Consider the following 21,039-nt stretch of genomic DNA (forward strand, 5'->3'; position numbering starts at 1 on the left):
TGAGTCATTTTTAAAGCGAATTGCCCCTCATTTATTATCATTGATTTTCATTTTTTTAATCATTCAAAATCACTTTTTGTTTTAAAATTAAATTATTATTATTTTATTTAGCTACATGACAGACTGGACACGTGACCGAATGTTTCCGTGTGTGCGTGTGTGTGTTTTAAACTTTACGTACGTTGGTAAATAGACTTCGGTGAACAGGGTTTACACAGGGGTTAAATCTAAACTTTAAAATTTACATGTTTTTCAAGTATCTTTATAACTCTTTGATATTGTAACCAATCCGGTCCTTTTTGTCCACTTAAAATATGTTTACAGAACTATTGTGATATTGTTTGTAATATTTGCTGTCCTCTTGGGCAGATTAACCTTAAAAAAACATTTTTAATGCCAACAAGATTTTCTTAACTGGATAAATAAAGGATATATAAAAGTCACTGCCAAAAACTGATTGCAGCTTCTGCCTTGTTACAATAATGTTGTTTGTGGCTCAAGATGACTTGATATCAGTCATGGCGGATACATTTGACATATGTTTCACATATTATAGACCAACAAGTTATATATCAGTTTTGGCAAATACCAAAAATCAGTTTTTGGCACAAACACCGGAAATTAGGCTTTATTTTGAAATTATGTCACACGTTTTATTACAATAATTTGTATGAGTTTGAAAAAACTAAAACTAAAAACTGGATTGATTGTGCTTTACGAAGTTAAAAACGGTTATTTTCATTTTCTCAGTGTCCATACATCCTAGTACGGTCTATCTGTGTTCTGGTGAACTTAGCGCACACAATAGCGGAAGTCGGGAGGAGTGAATCCTCTCGCTCTCACGTATCGATCTGCGCGTTTCTGGCAGCTCAGGGAAGCTAGCACGTTTCTTTCAGAGTCGGAGTGACGCTCGAGTTCCCCTTCTGCCAGCTTTCTCTCTTCGTATTCTTCCTAACTCCATCCAAGAACGACCACGCACAGCGACGGCGAGATTTGCTCCCACAGTGGTTTCTTCTTATTATGGCTGTTAGCAGCACCAAGACAGTGTACGAGATTTTCCAAAGCATGGAGTACGGGCCAGCAGCAACTTCTAGCACTGCTACTGCACAGGTTACGTTCAGATTCATATTCGGAGACTGCTTTGAAACTAAACTTACTCACAGCACGCTGTGCTGCGGAGTTAGCGGATACCTATATATAAGTTATTGGACTCGTGAAGTTGCTTAACCGTTAGCCCAGTGTACCTCACAAGACAAACATGTGACAGAACTAGACACATAATTACATTATAATGTGTCGAGGGATTACTGTTCATGTAGATTGTTTTTTTATGTCCGTATCCCACCGTAGTCCGTGAAAAACATTGTAGGGGTTTCCTCTTTTTACCTGAACTTGAAAAGAGTTTAACAGGAGCTTCTGCCAAATACCAAATGTAGAAGATGGGATCTCTCAATAAAGGTTTACCCCTCGTTCATGGTGCCAGGCCTGCTAAAACTAAGTAAAATCAGCTGGCTACTCCCATCTTCTGTGTACAGTCTATGATTGCTAATCTGCAAACAGCTGTGTAAAGGTTTTTGTGGCTGTCAGGACATTGAAGGTTTACAAAGAGTGCTAAATTACTGGAGAAGCACTCAAACCACTAGCATGCTGTCATTTGACAGCCCACATCATGTAGCGCATGAGAGACCATAGTACCAGCACCACGGCTCAGTTAATACACACTGCTAAAAAATGCCGTTGGTGCTTTGCAGAGAGTTGAGCTCTGTACTTTGGTCTTCAGTCTGTAAATAGCTGACACTCTTCACTTTGCCTACCCGCCTTTATCAGTCACTGCCATGTATATTGGTCTCTTCAACCAGTAAAAAGGTTTTTTTGGTTTTGGGTGCTGCTCATCTGCAGGCCATAATTTCACGAGTGTGCTAATGACGATGTTAACATGTTGTGGATTTAAAATGTTGAGAGCACGATAGACTGTAGTTTTCTTTTCTTATTTTCAAAATAATGCACATCTCTTATATGCAAATGCTTAGATTTGCAAAAACATTAGAAGGGCCTCCTTTACCTGTAAGACTCCAGATAACAGCTTGTCTGAGATGTTCGGCATCCTCATCCTCTGTACTCATACAGGCACGGTTTGATAAAAGGGAAGCAAGACTTTTTTATTTTAATTCAAGGATTTTCATAAATCTGCAGTAACCTTTTAACAAAACTGAATCTGTGTGGGAGTGTTGGTCTCTCTGTTCTGGAGCTGATCCTTCCCCTGTTCCCTCTCTTCTTCATCAGGCCTGGCTGGAGCATCGTTCCCGTTCTCTGGGTCTCTTCATTGACGGTAAATTTGTCTGTTCAGCAGACGGGCGGAGCTGCTCCCTGGCTGATTCTAAAGGTGAGAGCAGCCCAAGCACACAGTTACACAGAAGTTAAAACCTCTTCATTACAAGTCAGTGTTTCAGACTTTTTACAAACATCCTAATGATAATGATGGTCTCAGTGTTTTGCCTGCCTGCTCTCCAGGAAGTATTGTATGCAGCACAGCATGCGCTGAAGAAGCTGATATTTCCCAGTGTGCCTCCTCTGCTGTTAACGGTTTCAAGTCCTGGAGCAGCCTGAGCTGCAACCAAAGGGCCAAAGTGCTCCTCAGGTCCAACAAACACACCTTCACACACCTCGCTGCTTTGTTTTTGAGCCACCAGTTTAACATAAAGATGAATTTCTGTCCTCTAACAGGTTGGTGAGTGTCCTCGGGCAGCACGGCCAGTGTCTCTCAGAGTTGTGTGAGCTCTGTGAGGCCTCCTGCGCCACTGCCGCCCTGGTCAGGCTGCTGCAGTTCTACAGCAGCTGGGCGCAGCTCAGAGACACACTCCTCACTGACTGGACACCTCTGGGTAAGTGAATTCAGCTATCTTTACAAAATGCTCTCAGTCTTTTTATTGTGGTGTTTCGTAATTTTTCTTATTTTTTATCTTCCAGGTGTGGTGGCAGTGGTGACCTCGAAAGACTGTCCTCTCTATTCTCTTCTGCTCAAAGTCCTGCCAGCACTGGCTATGGGTAAAACACACACTGATGTTTGTAGCTGAACCCTAATCTGACTCTAACATCAAATCTGAACATTTCAAAATCGTCTTAATACCTGAGTTTAAAAGTGAAATACTGAAATGTCTCAGTTTAAACATTTGGGATGAAATACTATTTTATAAGAGCTTCATTTGGTTCTTATTTACTTTTCCTGCAGTGTCCCAACTTTTTCAGAATTGGTTTTTGTGGTCCGCTGTTAGATCTTAATTACTATCAAATGTATCCAGATCTTTGATATGGGAAAAACATCAAAGCACTTCTCTCATCAACCACCAAAGAGCCCTGCAGCCTGTGGTTATATTCATCGATTCATGCTTTAGTTGATTAATAAATTTATTAAATACCAGAAAATTCATCCAAAGGCCAAAGATGTGTAGCTTAAGATTAGTCATGAGAGAGAAGCCAGTTATCTCTTTTTGTAATTTGTTATCATCTTAATCGTTTAGGTTTTCTATCTTTATTTGTGGTGTCAGAGGAGCTGTGAGGTATAAATGAATGCTTCTTCCTTCTAGGCAACTCTGTGGTGGTTGTCCCCGGTCAGAGCACGGCCCCCCCAGTACTACTACTGGCTCAGCTTTTTACAGGAGCAGGACTTCCTGCTGGGGCTCTTAATGTGCTAACAGGAAGTGACATAACACTGGGTGTCAAAGTGGCCCAGAACCACAGCATCAGTTACGTCAACTACTGCGGCAACAAGGAGGTGTGTTTGTGTGCCATGTTTGCATGTCTTTGTGGGGACCAGAAATGGGAATGTTACTATACTGGGACCAACAGCCCTTATGGCAGGGGTACGGAGCTGCAGGTGTCCTGCAGGTTTCAGATGTGTCCTTGAGCCAACACAGCTGATTTAAATGGATAAATGACCTCCTCAACATGTCCTGAAGTTCTCCAGAGGCCTGATAATGAACTCATCATGTGATTCAGGTGTGTTGACCCAGGGTGAGATCTAAACCCTGCAGGACACCGGCCCTCGAGGCCTGGAGTTGGACACCCCTGCCTTATGGGGACAAAATGCCTGCCCCTTCGAGTTTGAGGGCATTTTTGAGACTCTTAATGTGGTTTTGGTGTCAGGGTTACTGTTAGGCTTAGGCGAGGTTTGGATTAGGCATTGCTTTTTGATGATTAGGGTTAGGGAAAGCATTGTCAATTAGACGTCCCCACTAAGATATGAAAACACGACTGTGTGTGTTTTTGTGAGAGTGAGTGAAATGGAGTCCAAATGGTTGAGCTGTGTGTAAGAAAATGTTTCCCTGCTCTTCGAGGACGGAGTGATGCTGTGTAAGGCCACAGCAGGGATGGGAGTTCCTGTGGCGGTGTCACCGTGCGTAGGCTCCACCTGTCCCTTCATCATCTTTGAGTCGGCAGACATTAACAGTGCCGTGGATGAGGTGATGGAGGCCGCCTTCAGGAAGAAGAAAGAGGTACGCTCATAGAGCGACGAGGTAACTCCTATTCCAGCGACGCATCCCTGAGCCTGTTTGACGGGACTCCCCTCTGCCTGCAGGTCTTCTGGGTGTTGTGTGTGCAGGAGAGTGTGGTGGACAGTGTTGTTGCCCATCTCCGGTTGCGAATGGCCAAGATGAAATGTGTGACCCTGCCCAGTGAGGCAGACAGGGAACGGGTGGATGCTGCTGTGCAGGAGGCTCAGCAGCTGGGAGCCACGGTTAGTAAGAAGACTTTGAGACATCAGGGTTTAAAAATGTTAATGCCAGGAAAAGTTTCAACGAACTTGAAGGTTCCCTTAGACTCGTCTGCTGATGGTGTGCACCACTTTGTCTTCATTTCCTCTGAGTTTACTGCCCATAACTAGCAGTTTTAAATGATCTCTCCTCAGTTGGTTCAGTCCTGTGCTGATCCCACGTCAGGTGCCCAGTATCCTTCCACTGTGCTCTGTGGGGTGGCCCCCTCCTCACCATGTGTGCTCAACCCCTGTCCCGGACCACTGCTGCCCCTCATGACCTTCAGAAGCAACACAGAAGCCGTGACTCTTGGTAAGAAGCTTCATGTGAAAACGTCTCCTATAAGACACCAACGTGAATAAGGTTTGAGGGTTTTTTAAAGGGTTGCATTTGCATCGTAATCAGAGACCTGGGCCTGTGTCGAACAAGGCGCCGGAGTAACATTTTCTGCCCTGTGCAGGGAACCACAGTCCTCACGGTCAGGCAGCATCCATCTGGACCGAAGACCTCACCCTCGCTCTGGAGACAGCTCAGAGGTGCATCTGCATTCTCTGCTCTCTGTCCTTCTGTTTCCTCTTTCTCCTTCTCTTCGTTTCTTTGTTGACTTTTCTTTTTACTTTCATATACAGTCGTTTCGTCACAACCACCTGTGCTCGGTGTAAAGCGAATACATTGACTTTCATGGTCGGCTTCACATCTCGTGACTGTCCATTTAGTACTAACATTCATATTTATTTCCTTTAAAATGAATATTTCTTCTTCGTGTCCTGCCAGGTTGTCAGTTGGCTCTGTGTGGGTGAATTCCCACTCCATCTGTGACCCCTGTCTGCCCGTCTCCGGTCACAAAGACAGCGGGACCTGCACCGATGGAGGACAGGAGGTTTGTTGTTTTGACAGGCCGACAGAGCCTGGATCAGTAACACTGCTTGCACATGCTGCTGTAGTTCAATGTTTGAATTCAACGTCCCCTGGGTGTCGTCTCACCGTCCTTAGTTTAGTATTTTCTGTTAGGCTCATATAGCCCCGCAGCACTAATAACCTCGGTCTTTAGATATGAGGTTCTTATTGGTCTCCAGCTCCATAGACACCATAGACACCAGCTCCTGCAGTGCAAAACATCCCTACTAAACACGCCCACATAAATCACTCGATAGTTATATCCCCTCTTTATCCTGTCAGGGTCTGTACCAGTTTCTACGCCCCTCCTCTTCCTCCCCCCCTCTTCCTCGCTCCTCTCCCGTCTCCATGGACTACACGCAGTTCGGAACAGAAACGTCCCCACCTATCATTCCTGCTGAGTCGGACCCTGCCAGGTATGTTTGTGAAGCATTATAGCTGGTAAATGTTGCAGGAAAAATGTGTTGCACAGCACTAATCGCATCATTACATTTTCTTTCGTTTTTCTAGAGCCCCTCAGTCCCACCTGCAGTTTGTTGCTGGTAAAGCATGTAAGTCAGTGTCTGGCTGCAGTGTGGCTGTGCAGCCACCAGGTGGTAGTGGTGGTCTGTTGGCCTACTGCCCAGACGGGGGCCGGAAGGACGTTCGCAATGCTGTGGAGGCTGCTGTCAAAGTCCAGCCAGGGTGAGAGCGCAAACTACGTGTACGTGTTCACAAACACGTACAGGTCATTCAAAAAAACCACAAACACAACTGAGGTTTGTGTACTCGCACAACAGATGCTGTTGAGAGTTTATGAAACTGCACAGATTTTCCAAGATGTAGTCACTATATTAGTGGAAAAGCCATCAAGTAATGACGTAGGTACAAATCATCCCTGTAGTATTTCTGGATGGTTTCACAGGTTCTTTCAAGTCTTTTCTTAAAGTGGAGACGGGGTTCAGCTCCCAGACCCACACCTGCACCTGCTTCCACAGAAGGGCTGAAAGCTGATTGTGCATTGAGACACTGCCGGTCTGAGAGCAGAGTGCTTTGTTGGTATACTACGGTAATATGAGGATTTTAAGATGTGATTATTTAAGACCTTGAAGGATTTAAAATGAAGTTCTGCGTCTACGACAGAGCCACTAAAGAAATGTTAATATTTTTAACTTGGAGTCAGACGAGGCTGTTCGACGAGTAGAGTCACAAAGCAGAAATCTGGAGAGTGAACTGAGCAGCGTAGATCCACTTTAATGTTGTTTGTTACATTTTACTCCATATACACAACATGTAGATGAGTCCTCTGAGCCTTCCATGTAGAACATTGTGTTCTTAATCTGCTCTTATCAGCTGGTTACTGTAGGGCCGGGCTGTGTGCGTTTGCCATCAGTCAATGTACAACTTGACTGTGGGAACAGATAAGAAGACAAAGTGCAGAGTCATGAACTCGACACAAACTGCTTACAGAGTTCACTGAAATCTCACAAACACAAGCTGTGAAGCAGGACGTGTGGCCATTACTCATCGGCAGTCTTTAACAGTTGATAGATTTTATCCACGTAATGAAGCTTAACCTGACGGACACATAAATCCCAACAAATGGCATCAGGCTTTTGTTTTATTTATATTATTATTGTTGTATTTCTTTGAATGCCTTTGTCTCTTACAGCTGGATGAAAAAGAGCCCGTCTGCACGTGCCCAGTCACTCTACTCTCTGGCCAAGGGCCTTGAGGCGAAGAGGCGGGACATAGCTGCAGCAATCAACACACAGACCGGCCTGTCAGTGGACGAGGCTGAGGAGGAGGTGGAGCTCAGCATTACCAGGCTCAGCGTTTGGGCCGCTTACTGTGACAAAGTCCAGGGAGGAGCGCTGGTGAGACCTTTCATGTTACTCAAAGCTGCTAAAGATGCTGAAACATGATAGAAAAGTATCAGCTGAGGCCGTCTGATCGCTCGTTGTTTCCCTCTCCTTCAGCCCATGCCAAACTCTGGCTCCGCTCTCTCCATCCCTGAAGCCCTGGGAGTCATGGGGGTCGTCCTACCTGACTACAATCCCCTCCTCTCCATGGTAACCGTGCTTGGGGCAACTATTGCCACAGGCAATGCTGTTATTATGGTCCCCAGTCAAAAGTATCCACTGCCTGTCTTGGCATTCATTAAGGTAAGTGTATAAATGTGCTGCGTGGCAAGTGGCAGGGAACCTTTAGAAAGAAGTTGCATGTTTCAGTCGGAACACAAAGTCAAACACGGTGGAACAAAAGTAACACGAACTGAAGCAATACGTCTTTGTTATTCAGAGGCAGCTGACCTGAATATCGTCTTAACTTGGGGGTCAAACTAGTGATTGTACAAGTGAATAGAAAAGTCTACACAAAAAGAAAAGTCTGCCCAGGTTTGTATGAATGTCAGTACACTGTGTGGGTCAGAAGCAGAGCTGCTGTCATTCTAGAGGAAAGGCTCGCCACCCTGCAGCCATTTTAAACATGCGCGGGCACCTGTGTGAGCATGTCGATTTACTTTAAATTCAGTCGTCAGCATGACATAATCATGCACGCGCAGAAACGCCAGTCAGACGTGATAAGAAGCGCCGTTAAGCAAAAATAGTAATAAAGGCTTTTGTCCATTTTGTGTCCACCGCCACGTTTGCTGGCGTTTCTCGTTTACTGCAGCAGTTTGCTCACATTGCTCAGGACGCTGCACTCTGTTTACACTCGAGGTGCACGTCCTGGGCAGGGAGTCATAGGCTGCGTTCACACTGCAGGTCTTAATGCTCAATTCCGATTTTTTTGATCAAATCCGAATTTTTTGTCTGCTCGTTCACACTACAGATAAAATGCGACAGCAAACGAGCTCTAGTGTGAACGCTCAAAGCGGCCCGCATGTGCAAAAGAAGATGTCACACACAACGCGCTCTGTTTAGACACAGAGCAAACAATATTGTTTGACTGATGGCCTTAATATAAAGACTTCGGACTTCACGTTTCCCAATTTTTGCTTTAAGTTATTTTGTTATTTACATAATAATGTAAATAACCTAATAATGATCCTTATTGCTGTTTAAGAGAGGAGCGGTGCTTCAAAGGATAGCTGCAGGTTTCTGTCAGAATCTGCAGATTATGTAGTACAAATAAAATGTTCACGTTTCTCCGACGTTGTCTTCCCAGCAGTTTCACCGGGTGGCCAGGAAGCGTTCGCGATGTCTTATCGGGCGCTTCTCCGGTGCTGATAATTGGCGTCTGTCTTGTGTCAGTGACGTAAAAGACGGATTTAATGCGACTTGACCGTTCAAACAGCAGTCGCTTTCTGAAACATCGGATATGTATCGGATTCAGGACCACATACGAAAGTGACCCAGATCGGATTTGAAAATATCGGATTTGTGCCGTTCACACTGTCATAGCATGATCGGATATGGGTCGCATAGGGTCAAAAAAATCGGATTTGATGCGCTTTTGCCTGCAGTGTGAACGTAGCCAAAGAGACCAATTACACGAAGAGTCTCTCAGTATGTCATTCTGCGCTGTGATTACAGCCGTTCACCAGCTCTGTGAACAGTCCTCGTAGCCATTGATCACCGGTCACGACAACGAGCATACTAACAACCATGAAGCTGAGCTTGTGGCTCAGCTAACATGTGACTCTAAAGTGGCTGTTGGTGTGATGGTAAATAGTGATCTGTCTAAGTGTTAGCCTCTTAATAATAATTTGAGGACAGGCTGTGCAGGCATAAGGGATGTGAGCCGAGGATAAAGGAGTCTTCATGCGTTGAACACATGAAATGAATTGAACTGAAATAAATCATCACTGGATGAGTGTTACATGTCTGCACCTAGCTGTTTGAGGGTAATCCCTAAATCTGCACAGCTCTGTGCGGCTGACCTTGTCAGGTCACGTCTAACATGCATGCACGTGTTTTGCTTTACGTGTTGCAAAGAAGCTCTGAAGATGTTTTTAATCAGGTCAAACCTTGGAAAGAACAGCTGTTTACTCAAATGGAAATAATGTGCAAAGGTTTTAGAAAAGTCTGCTTATAGTGTCATGATTGTTTTAGTTATGTGCAGTTCCAGATCCTTTCAGTGTTGCATCTATTCTGAGTTCCCCCAGAACATGTTTGGTTGGCCTGCTATTGTAAGACATGGTGCCTAAATGTTTTTGTACAGCCTAAGCAAAAAAAAAGAAAGAAAAAGACGTAGGTGAGTGGACTGTTGGTTAGATAATGCTTCCTAATGGAGAGTTTGAAAGTCTTAAATTGTACCTTAATGTTGCGGGCCTGTTTCTAGCCTAGTCAGTTTTTCTAAGTTGGTCAGCATTAAAAGTGCTTGGTCAGCGCAGCTTAAGCTGCAGTCGATCACGAGGCTGTCAGTGTGAACTTGTGTGCAGATCTGTTTTCATTTAAGATGAAAACTTGACTGCAGAGTTGAAGCAAGTCTTCGGTTTCCTCAGCTTGACCTGCATTAAAAAGCACTGTGAATCATAAAAACCGGTTGTTATCTTTATTGCACCTTTTCCTTCTCCTCTTTCTCAGGTGCTCCAGTCCTCGGACTTGCCAGCAGGTCTGGTAAACGTTATTACAGGAAGTCGAGACCAGCTGACTGTGGCTCTGGCTAATCACAGTGTCATCAAGGCCATCTGGTACTGGGGCAGTGCTGAGGTGAGGCTAACTCTTTTAGCTAACTCATTTTGCATTAAACTGAGCTCCTGAGTGTAGGATTGACTTCCTTCTCCCAAATTAGGCCTGCCTCATATAATCGCCTACACTCACTTCACTGTTTCTGATTTCCTGCTGCAGGGCTGCCAGTACCTCCAGTACACCTGCACTAGTCCGCTAAAAACCCTGCGCCTGTGTGAGGACCAGGAAGGGAAAGACGGGGAGCTAGACTGGACTCGGTGCCGTCCGTCATTCCTGGAAGAAATGTGGAGAAGCGCTGTGCAGTGGAAGAGTGTGTGGATTCCTACAGCTTAAAACAGAACGGCAGGAAGAAGGAACAGAGTTACAGTTTGGATCATGGAGCGTTTGACTGTGACCTGAAAAAGCAGAAATCATCACAGGCCAGACGGCGACAGAAGGGGAGGAGGGCTTTTAAAAGCAAAAACATTCGATGTTAAATTACATTTTGAGATTATATTAGGAATGGCTGACACAAAGCACTTAATAGACAGACGAGGGATTCAATGCAGCTCACACGTTAACAGTGTTGCTGACTTATGAGCTGATTTTTGTTGCCAACATGGTTTAAAAATGATCCTAAAATGGAAAATGTGGCGATTCACTGTGATTAAGACGAAAGGTTTTTCCCTTTTACGTCCCTGTGACGGTCAATGCAGAGACCCTAAAAACATTTCACTGTTTTCATTAAATGTATGTCGGTTTACTGAAGATTATCGAGCAGAGCAGTAGCTGCCCGTCAGAAGAATCGATTCATTGTTGAGTTTGTCATTTTGGTTTTTAAATAAATATAAAAAACAATGCTAGCCAAAGTAACATCCATTAGAACTACTGCAACGTTTTGCTTGATTAGTCAAAACAATAAACCTGCAGGTTTATTAACAACAGCTGCTCTTTAGTAATTCCTTTATTTTAGTCATAACAGGCTATCATGATAATAACCCTGCTGATTTTCTACCTCTGTTATGCGTTTTTTAATTAACCCTCACATGTCTGATCAGGTATCACAAGTTATTTCAAAGTAGGTCATGTTCACATTTCTTTCCACGTTAACGAATAATCCACGTGAACCGTGACAAACCTCAGGAGAACTTTGGCTCAGATTATTGCGCCTGTGTTGCAGGGTCAGTGCATATTAAATAGATAAAGTTGTGTTATGGGCTTGAGCGTGTTCTGTGGGGGCCATTCCACTTCCTGCTCAGAAGTTAAGACAGACAGAAATGAGGTGCAATTCAGAAAAGGTCACAGCAGGGGGCGCTCACAAGGTAGTTCTCAGTGATCAGGAGTGAATACAGATAAACGTGAACAATATATATATTTTTTATTTTGTTTTTGACAATACAGCAACACTTATGTACTAAAGTTTTTCTGAGAGAAAAGCCAAAAAAATACTTCCAATCTGGTGACGTATGCTGAGAGGTCCTCGAAAAAACCCTTTGTGGCTCCTGTTTCTAAACAGCAACTAAAACACACATTAGATGTGCGGTTTAACTACAACAGAACCTTACACGTATAGGAAGCAGCGGGTATCAGAGGCTTCAACACAGCTAGCCGTTGTTTGTGTTCGCTGGCTTGACAAAACCTAAAAGCCCAGTTGGAGATAACAGGAACCTCGACGCTGGTTCTCAGCTTCCTCCTGTCGTAGCTGCAAATCCAGCTACGTGCATAAGATTAGGCAGCAGATTTGAATGAAGTATAAAAACATTTGTTCATTTTTTTGCAGTTTGCACTTCTGTAACTTTACAGCTGGCCTTCATTCAGTCAGTTTAATAAAGTCTGGCTTAACAATCATGCAGGTACTTAAAACACGCTGTAAAGAACGGATCCAGAGAAAATGTTTTACTTCAGGATCTTTCTAAACCAAAGCACCGGGCTGTGTTCAGCATAAGTTACCATGGTGATTTAGTAGAAAGAGAGCAACTTTTGTGACACAGGAAACTCTTTAAGCTCAACATCGCTGACTGAGGATTTAATCGAGCTTCGCAGTGCACCACTCGGGCGGCTCCTGCACACTTCATGCCTGCAAATGTTCTGTGGAGCTATGATGTATTTCTTTACTTACTGGTTTACTACAAATCAAATGTGCAGAGCCCTTCGACTTAAAATCTAATGATATTTTCCAAAGAAAAGTGTCCACCCAAAATGTAAAATTTTGGACTGCATCTCTGTCGTCCGCTGTTCATTCAGAACGGTCTTGTGAGTGCCCCGTATAAAAACCCTGAACTCCAGAGAGTGTTTGTTGCTTTATTCTCAAGCTGCCAGAAGCAGCTACAGTTTGTGTGATTTGCCCCGGTGTCAGAATAACAAGCATTTAGCTGAAGTTTGCACTCCTGGAGCTTCTAAAGAATTATGGTCTGCATCTTGGTGCTAATTATGCTGTTCGCATCTGAGCAATCAAATCACACCAAAGGGAGTCCAGTTTAACTGCACTGAAAAGAGTTCTCCATTGAAATATCTCAGCTGGGGGGAACTATGCATACTCTGCAACTAGAAGCCGCGTCAGCCTTACAGATCTGTCAGTGACTCAGCAAAACAAACAAAAAGCAGCAGTACATGGATCCAACTTCCTGTGTCATGTGTCTTTTGCTGTACATTAATACTGTAATTTGTAGCCATGAAAGGTCAAATCTGACTCTGTCGTGCAAAAACATTCCAAGTGACATTTCATTTGTTTCCAAATTCACATTGTGAAATAAAACAAACAAATGTCAAGTGTGTCTGTTTAAAAACGAATATTTAAAGAAAACGATTGTCTGGAAATGTATATTTATTGTTTTCTTTTCCCATTACTCACAAATACATTAGCTTTTCTAGCTTCTAATGTTTAAGCTATGTTTCTACAGCTGTCTGTGCTGTTGCAGAATTCTTCTGTAGATTCTTTGAAAGCTGTTTTTCTCTGCTACACGTATTGCATCAACACTTCTTAAATGAATAAATCCGGACTACTGATTTGATCAGCGTCTCAAATTATTTTATGCATGGAATAGGTTAAAGAAATATAAATGTGCTTCCTGCATTATCTATTTTTTATAAGAAAACAGCAGCGCCGCCACTGCACATTGTAAACCTACTGGCTCATATGTTTGATTGTGGCACTGTGACTGTGATCCTGGTTCTGCTGGAGGTCTCTTCCTGTTAAAAGGGAGTTCTTTCTTTCCACTGTATCCAAGTGCTTCTGATTGTTAGAGTTTTCTCTCTTATTGTAGCGTTTTTCCTTTGTAAAAGTGCCTCGAGGCAACCATTGTGAGTTGGTGATATACACTCGGCCCCCTTTTGTCTCCAGAACATCTCTACTTCTTCAGATTCAACAAGGTGCAGGAAACAAGCCTCAGACACTTTGGCCCATGTGACACGATGGGTTTGTCAGCTGCACGTCCATGATGCTAGTCTCCCATTCCTCCACATCCTAAAGGTGCTCGACTGGATTGATATTGAGTGCAGTGAACTCACTGTCATGCTCAGGAAACCAGTTTGCGATGACCTGAGCTTTGTGAAATAGTTTATCCTGCTGGATGCATGCATCAAAAACTTTAGCTTCAGTTTCCTGTTATTAGCTGACAGGAGTGACACCTGGTGTGGTCTGCTGCTGCTGTAGCTCAAGGGTTGACATGCTGGGTGTTCGGAGATATTATTCTGCAAGTGATTATTTGAATTACTGTTGCTTTACTGTCAACTTCAAGCAGTTTGACTTTTCTCATCTGACCTCTGACACCAACATGGCATTTTAACCCAGAGAACTGCAGCTCACTGTATATCTTCTTTCCTTTAAATAAACCTTGGTTGGAAACATCCCAGCAGGTCAGCAGCTTCAGGAATACTCGGACCAGCCAGTCTGACACCAACAGCCGTGCCACATTCAGAGTAAATCACATTTTCTGATCCTCGGTTTGAACATCAGCGAACCATCTTCACCACGTCTACATGCCTACATGAGTTGAACAAATGTGCCTAACAAACATGAGAAAGTATGAATACAGTTCTTTTCATTAATTACTACTAGTTCACACAGATAACTGGTCAAAAACAGTTTCGGTAACTCAAGTACACTTTTGGTTCCTTCGTTCACACTTTCTGTTCCTTGTTCGTTTTTCCAAACCGGTCCCATCCAGCAGAGCACTGAGGTAAACGTACAATGAGATGCGATCACGAGGTGTCCTCCCTCTCACGGCCCTGTGACAACAAAAGCAGAACAGAGAAAAAGGAAGACGGGTGCTGGCGGCTGCAGAATGCTGACTCACAGCGATGACATCGCACAACACTCAGCTGAACCTGATGGTACAACCCGGACTCATCGTCTTACACGAGAGTGCACAAAATAAAGATGGCAAAGCTGCTGTCTGAACTGCTCTGTCATCTTTGTTAAGCATGAGAGTGGAAAACAAAGCAAGTGTAGCCACTTGATGACGAGTGCTTATGTGTTGTTGCAGGTGTTGGTGAAGTATCGTCAACACAGGACAGCTTACAGTGCTTTTTAGTACGATGATAAGTGAGCAGTGACTGTGGATCTGTCTTTAGCTCGTCCTTCCTTCCTTTCAGCTCTGTGGTTCCTCCATTTTCACAGAACACTAACTTATGTGATTGTTGTCTCTATACTGTGAAAGCCTTTTATTAACAATCATTTTTACTGCAGGATGAAATTTAGTTATAAGACTTGAGTGACATAAAAGCCATGTGAACACAAAGCTATCTATTGGGCTGGCATTAAATACAACATGTATTTGATTTTTTTCATTTTATGGAACTTTTTATGTCTACTTCCTTATTTCTTAATATGACACAGGAACTGGTGTCTTTACTCAGGTCATTATTTATTTAACAGTTTTATAACTTTTCAGATTGCAGTTTTCTTACCCTTGCTCCGTACCAAAAACTACAAATTTCTCCACTGATTCTGAATACTCTGACAAAATTAACACCTTTATGTTTTTCTGAATCCATTTTCCTTTATCTTGAAATATATGTAGAGGTGTTTTAAGTTTTTTTTTCTGAGGTCATGGAAAATGTCTCTTATTAGTACATGGTCCTGATTGGACAGCGCCGCTACTGACAAATCTTATAGAATATGATGATTGCTGTGCCCATTGGCAAATAAAACAGTTAAAACAGCTCCAACTTAAACGTCTACAGGTATAAATGCATCATATGTAACACCTGTAGCTCTGACGCTCTGGAAAAACAAGTGTTGCTTCTCTGACTGAGGAATGTGTTATGTAATGATGTCTCTAGCTCTTGCAACTATGCTAAAAATGTAATGTGGCTTTATTTTGAACATGTTAAAATTACACAACAGCAACTACAAAAAAAGCACAAACAAACAAAAGGAAACATAAGGAAAAAATAACAACAACATTTTCAAAACGAAGTAAGAAGAAGGAAACGCTTATTTAATCCCACGCATGTTTCCACAAGTCATAACTAATAATCATCAGTGTGATTAATGGCCTGTCCTACAATAAATCCGTCCTTAGAATTCGTTACATGCATTTGCTTTTATAATTCCAACATCGTGGCAGGAGAGTTATTTACAGATGTGCAAACACATATATACTGTGTAGATAGCGAGTAACAAAACTATCACCTTCTTGTACCTTGAAAAAAAACCCATAATTTTGTACCACTATTTAAAATGTGTCAAACTAATAAGATGTAACCTTTGCAATATCATTGATGTGTTTGAGAGAGGTATTGTTTACTCTCGTACATTACGTGTCAGCTAAAATCACACACTACAGCAAATCATAAGGAGAACTAAACCTGTTCTGAGACATATTTTAGAGACAAGCGGTGTCGGCCTACGTGACTGCCACTGTGTGTGAAATGACACGTTCAGCCAAAAGGCTTACATATGTTCTCCTTAGTGTGCAGGAAGGTATCAATTACTCTAAGACAAGCAGACATGGTGGAAGTTATTCACTGGGAAAGAAAGAGTAGATCAGTAGGCTTTCTCTGTCATTTCAACTGCTTAAAAGCAAGTCTAGTGATGTTCTTTCATTCATTTTATTATTAGAAAATGAAGCTGAAAGGGTGCAGCAAAGAAAATGCAGGCTCCGTCCTCGTGCTGGGAACACGTGATTACCAGCACACCTGTTCAGACTGGCAGGTCTCTCGGGCACAGTGGGAAAGTACTGCTCACACCGCTGTAGGTGTTGTCTTGTAGTGCTTGACTTGATGTAAAGACAAAGTCAAGTTAAAGATAAACGTACAGAAGAGATATTTATGATTACATGAAGATGAATATTAAAGCTTACTGTATGTGTTTTGGGCTTTCTATTAAAAACATATCATGAGTGGATTTACTTCTACATGCACTTTACATAGAAAGGATTGAGTATGTGACGTTGTGTTACACTTATACCTCAGCTGCAGTGAGACTATTCAAGGACAAGTTTCATCTAACACGATACTCTTACATGAACAGACTAATACAAAAATGTGTATACATGTCTTAGTTTTCGTTTTGTGTTACCCAGCAGTAGTAATGTTTCCGCCTGGGAGCTTCTACTATTGCTGGTAATGTCTGCCAACAGTGCTGTGGTGTTGAGCAATGCAATGCAATAAGAAACTCTTTGGTTGTAAACACCATTATCAGCAGTTTTTGGATGTCACGTGTTAGATTTATGGCGTAACTCTGCCTCAGTTTATGCTGCTTTTATGTAACCATTAACTACAATAATATGCAAAAGTGTTCTTCTTTTGTACTTGTTGGTTAGAACGAATGCCCGTCTAAACAGGTTGTTTTTGGAATTTTTCATTGATTCAACAAAAGAATGTGTGTGTTTTATTGACAGGCTGCAAGTAACAAAGCGCCTAAAGATGCAATTTAAAAAGTTTTCTGTTATATATCAACACAATTGGGTCAACCTTTGGGTTTTGTGCCTTTTTGGCTTGAATGTTTCAAAGATCAGTCTTAAGTCCCTTTATTAAACAAGCAAAAAACATTTGTTTAAAAAACTTGTCCAGATAAAAACTTCAAACGCCCTTCAGAACTGGGAATTATTGAGGTCTGGCTACTTGAAAAAGAAATATCAGCTTTGGCTCAAGACTTTTGCACAGCATTGTACGTATTAAACAAAGAAGCGATTTTACGCGTTTTGAGATTTATCGTTAAATATCTTATATATGTTGCTTATTTCCTGTTGAACTACGGAAAATGCTTTTTCATTGCACGTGACTATCTCCCAGCAGGTCACATTAAACATTAAAGTGGATGATGAGATTTCTACGAATCAGGAGGAGAAAAAAATGCAACTTCATCCTGTGAGTCACAGCTGGTACAGACGCCCCGGCTCAGTGATTGGTGGAAACATACGTCACATCTTGCACGAGCACTTCCGGTGGAGTATAAATACAGGGACCCGCGAGTGTGCCGTTTCACACCAGGGGAGAAATCTTTGAGGAGTTTTTGCTTCAACAGTGTTTGAACGGAACTTCTTGACTTCGTCCCGCTTTGTATTTCAGCTACTCTGCACTTCGGAAGAAAAATCCTTTTCTACTTGAACACTACACATAAAGTCGACGTGAAGCTTTATTTTTGCACCGTTTTTGTTAATAAAAAGCACAAGAAACGCCAGCCGAAATGGAGTCCCAAGTGCGCCAGAACTACCACCGCGACTGCGAGGCCGCCATCAACCGGATGGTGAACATGGAGCTGTTTGCGTCTTACACCTACACTTCTATGGTGAGAACACGTCATGTGATGCTGATGTCTGTAATAACCTTAGTCTCAAGCTATATTAGCTTAATGCTAGACAAAGAGAACGGAGTAGAGTCGTTAAATGTAAAGTCCGGTATGTTGTTGCTAATTTCAGTAATGCATGATTTCAGTCGCAGCTCGTTTGTTGGTTGTTTATCACAGTTGGGCAGGTTGCCAGATGCGGAGTGTATTTTCACCCCAAACACATCACCGAAAAACCCAAATGCTGCGTCGTGCTTCGTTTGGCTTTTCTTTAGTCTCGAGTTCAGCAGTTACCTCGGTCTAAACCAGCTGAACTATTGGTGATGAATCATGTCTGTCTCCATAACTGTTTGTCACGATGCTGTATTTGCAGAAGAATTGGTGCTGTGTACTAATAACCTGTGTCTGATTTGTCAGGCCTTCTACTTTGACCGTGATGATGTGGCCCTGCCAGGCTTCTCCCACTTCTTCAAGGAGAACAGCCATGAGGAGAGGGAGCACGCTGACAAGCTGCTGTCCTTCCAGAACAAGAGAGGAGGTCGCGTCTTACTCCAGGACATCAAGGTGTGTACAAACTGAACCAGTCCTGCTGTGACATACCTGACTGTGTCTCTAACACAGAAACTGGGATTAATGAGCAGTGTTATGACACTTGTTCTCTTGTTGTTAGCGTTAGTGTGTAATGTGTACACAGAGCTTAAAACAAGTGTTCAGTCTCTAACAGAATTGTTTGTTGTGCAGAAACCAGAGCGTGACGAGTGGGGCAGCGGGCTGGAGGCCATGCAGTGTGCTCTGCAGCTGGAGAAGAATGTCAACCAGGCTCTGCTGGACCTGCACAAGCTGGCTTCTCAGCATAATGACCCTCATGTAAGTGGGAGTTGGAGGGAAGAGTTTGGGGTTAAAGACTGAACTAGTTCATGCTGTGTATGTTTGACAAATCATCAAATGTTAACTGTAGTTTGTTTTCCCAGCTGTGTGACTTCCTGGAGAGCCACTACCTGGATGAGCAGGTGAAGTCCATCAAGAAGCTGGGTGACCACATCACTAACCTCACCCGCATGGATGCCCACAACAACAAGATGGCAGAGTACCTGTTTGACAAGCACACTCTGGGTGACAAGAGCTAAATGCTGAGACGTAGAAGTGAGCCTGGAGTCAGCATGTTAACAACACAGGCTTTGAAGTAAACTCACTTCTGCTCCAGCTGATTTCTTTCCTGATTTCCTGGCTTTAAAGCTGGCATCAGTTCTTGTATGTTGTGGTGTTTGTGTGAAATGTCACATGGAGAGATGGATGTTATCAGGGTATGGCTCTGCTTCTAAGCTGTCTGACATTTGGAAATGTTTCTGATCTGTTCATCTGAATAAACCTTTTGAGCTGGATCTTTGGTCTGTCTGCATCAGTCACTTATCATGACTCATTTTATTATAGTTTAGATCAACTGCTCTGTCAGATGTATGCCTATTCAACAGACAATGCATTTAAGTATAGTGTTTCAGTTCAAATGGCTTCAGAAGGAGTTTGGTGTCAGATAGGCTGGTCCAACTATTTCAGAAACTGTTACAGGATTTCTCTACCCTGCCAGGAAGTGTAAGAGGAAAAATCCTGTGAGGTTGTTGAACCAAAATGCCTCTTTCATAACACCCAGATTGCTTCAGGTTCTTATGGAAGCCTGTTTCCGCCACTAAAAAAAACTAGTATCCATAACTCGAAATTAGTTATTTTCTCAATTTCGAGAAATATAACTCGAAATTTCGAGTTAGCTCTGCCAATCAAAAATATACGTGAATGAGGTCGCTTTCTTGTTACCCGGAAGCATATGGCGCAGGACCGCGCACTCAAAAACGGATCCCAACAAATTAAAGTATGTTTGCTGATAGTAATGTCATGTGATTTGGCTAATAACACAGGGATTTCATCATTTGTGAAGCCAGGCTGAAAACACTCAGCAATCTGTGCATTCACGACTGGATGTAATACCGGTAGCTTAGCTGTAGCATTTGTAGCTGAGGGCTTCAGCTTCCGGGTAACAAGGAAATGACGTCATTCACGTAGATTACTGATTGGCAGCACTAACTCGAAATTTCGAGTTGCTTTTCTCAAAATTTCGAGTTAATATGTCGAAATTTCGAGAAAATAACTCGAAATTTTGAGTTATGGATCCTTTTTTTTTTTTTTTTTAGTGGCGGAAACGGGCTTCCATAGGTTCTTGAGTCCCTTGTGGGAAATTATAATTTAATTGTAGCTTCAACATTGACAAGAACCACACATGTGAAATGATGTTAATTACTAATAAAGTTAAAGTGAAAAAGGCACATATTCCATACAGCCATTATTTCAGTCTTGATGACATTAAAGCTTAACTCTTAACTTTTTCAGATTTAATGACTAGAAAACTGAGGTGAATGTTTTTGGTTTTTGACCTCCAACGTGTATTTAGATACCTTGGCCCAGTATAATAAGCCAACTGTCACAAACCTGGGGCTGAAAGTGGCCTCTGAACGTGACAGATTAAGGCAGTTGTAAAATCAAGCTTCTTGCTGCTCAGGCAGCTGTCACAGCAGCACTTTGAGACAGTGATCCACGTCTATGTTAGCACTCAGCTGGATTACTGTAATGCACTTTATATAGGGATCAGTGATTCATACATTACTCGTTTACAGAGGGTGCAAAATGCTGCAGCTCGTCTTTTATCTGGCACTTGAACGTTTGAATACATTTGCCCTATTTTAGCTTCACTTCACTGGCTGCCCATTCATTTTAGGATTCATTTAAAAATTCTTTTATTTGCTTTTAAAGCCCTCCATGGCCTAGCCCCATCTTATCTCTCTTAGCTGCTACAGCCTTATACACTCACCTGCTCTCTCAAGTCAGCTGATCAGCTGCTCCTGAATGTACCCAGGACTGAGCGTAAACCTCGAGGAGATCGTGCTTTTCCTGTAGCAGATCCAAAACTGTGAACGATCTGCCTTTAGAGATAAGACTCGTGATGGCAGCTACGTTGTAGCCACAGCTGCCCTGGGGCGCACTGACAGAGGCGAGGCTGCCGGACACTGGCGCCACCGGG

General features: G+C 42.8%; 2 protein-coding genes across 2 annotated transcripts; both read left to right on the top strand.

Moving 5' to 3' along the window:
- The first annotated feature begins 824 nt into the window (after positions 1-824).
- Positions 825-12,985, top strand: aldh16a1 (aldehyde dehydrogenase 16 family, member A1). The gene is made up of 17 exons (XM_086288078.1): positions 825-1,110; positions 2,284-2,383; positions 2,512-2,638; positions 2,725-2,882; positions 2,968-3,045; positions 3,585-3,772; positions 4,335-4,493; positions 4,577-4,735; positions 4,907-5,063; positions 5,212-5,287; positions 5,526-5,631; positions 5,931-6,064; positions 6,159-6,332; positions 7,300-7,504; positions 7,607-7,792; positions 10,157-10,282; positions 10,421-12,985. Exons 1-17 carry the CDS (start codon positions 1,021-1,023, stop codon positions 10,592-10,594), a joined length of 2,397 nt encoding a protein of 798 aa, XP_086144204.1. The 5' UTR covers positions 825-1,020; the 3' UTR covers positions 10,595-12,985.
- A 4,662-nt stretch (positions 12,986-17,647) lies between these two features.
- Positions 17,648-19,354, top strand: LOC147331809 (ferritin, middle subunit). Its single transcript, XM_086288079.1, has 4 exons — positions 17,648-17,975; positions 18,390-18,536; positions 18,714-18,839; positions 18,944-19,354. Exons 1-4 carry the CDS (start codon positions 17,874-17,876, stop codon positions 19,097-19,099), a joined length of 531 nt encoding a protein of 176 aa, XP_086144205.1. The 5' UTR covers positions 17,648-17,873; the 3' UTR covers positions 19,100-19,354.
- The last annotated feature ends 1,685 nt before the right edge of the window (positions 19,355-21,039 follow it).

Source organism: Aulonocara sp. 'chitande type north' Nkhata Bay, linkage group LG4 (assembly GCF_057382095.1).
Source record: "Aulonocara sp. 'chitande type north' Nkhata Bay isolate Kocher_YH1m ecotype deep benthic linkage group LG4, A_spYH_male_GT1.1, whole genome shotgun sequence".
NCBI classification, from domain to species: Eukaryota; Metazoa; Chordata; class Actinopteri; order Cichliformes; family Cichlidae; genus Aulonocara; species Aulonocara sp. 'chitande type north' Nkhata Bay.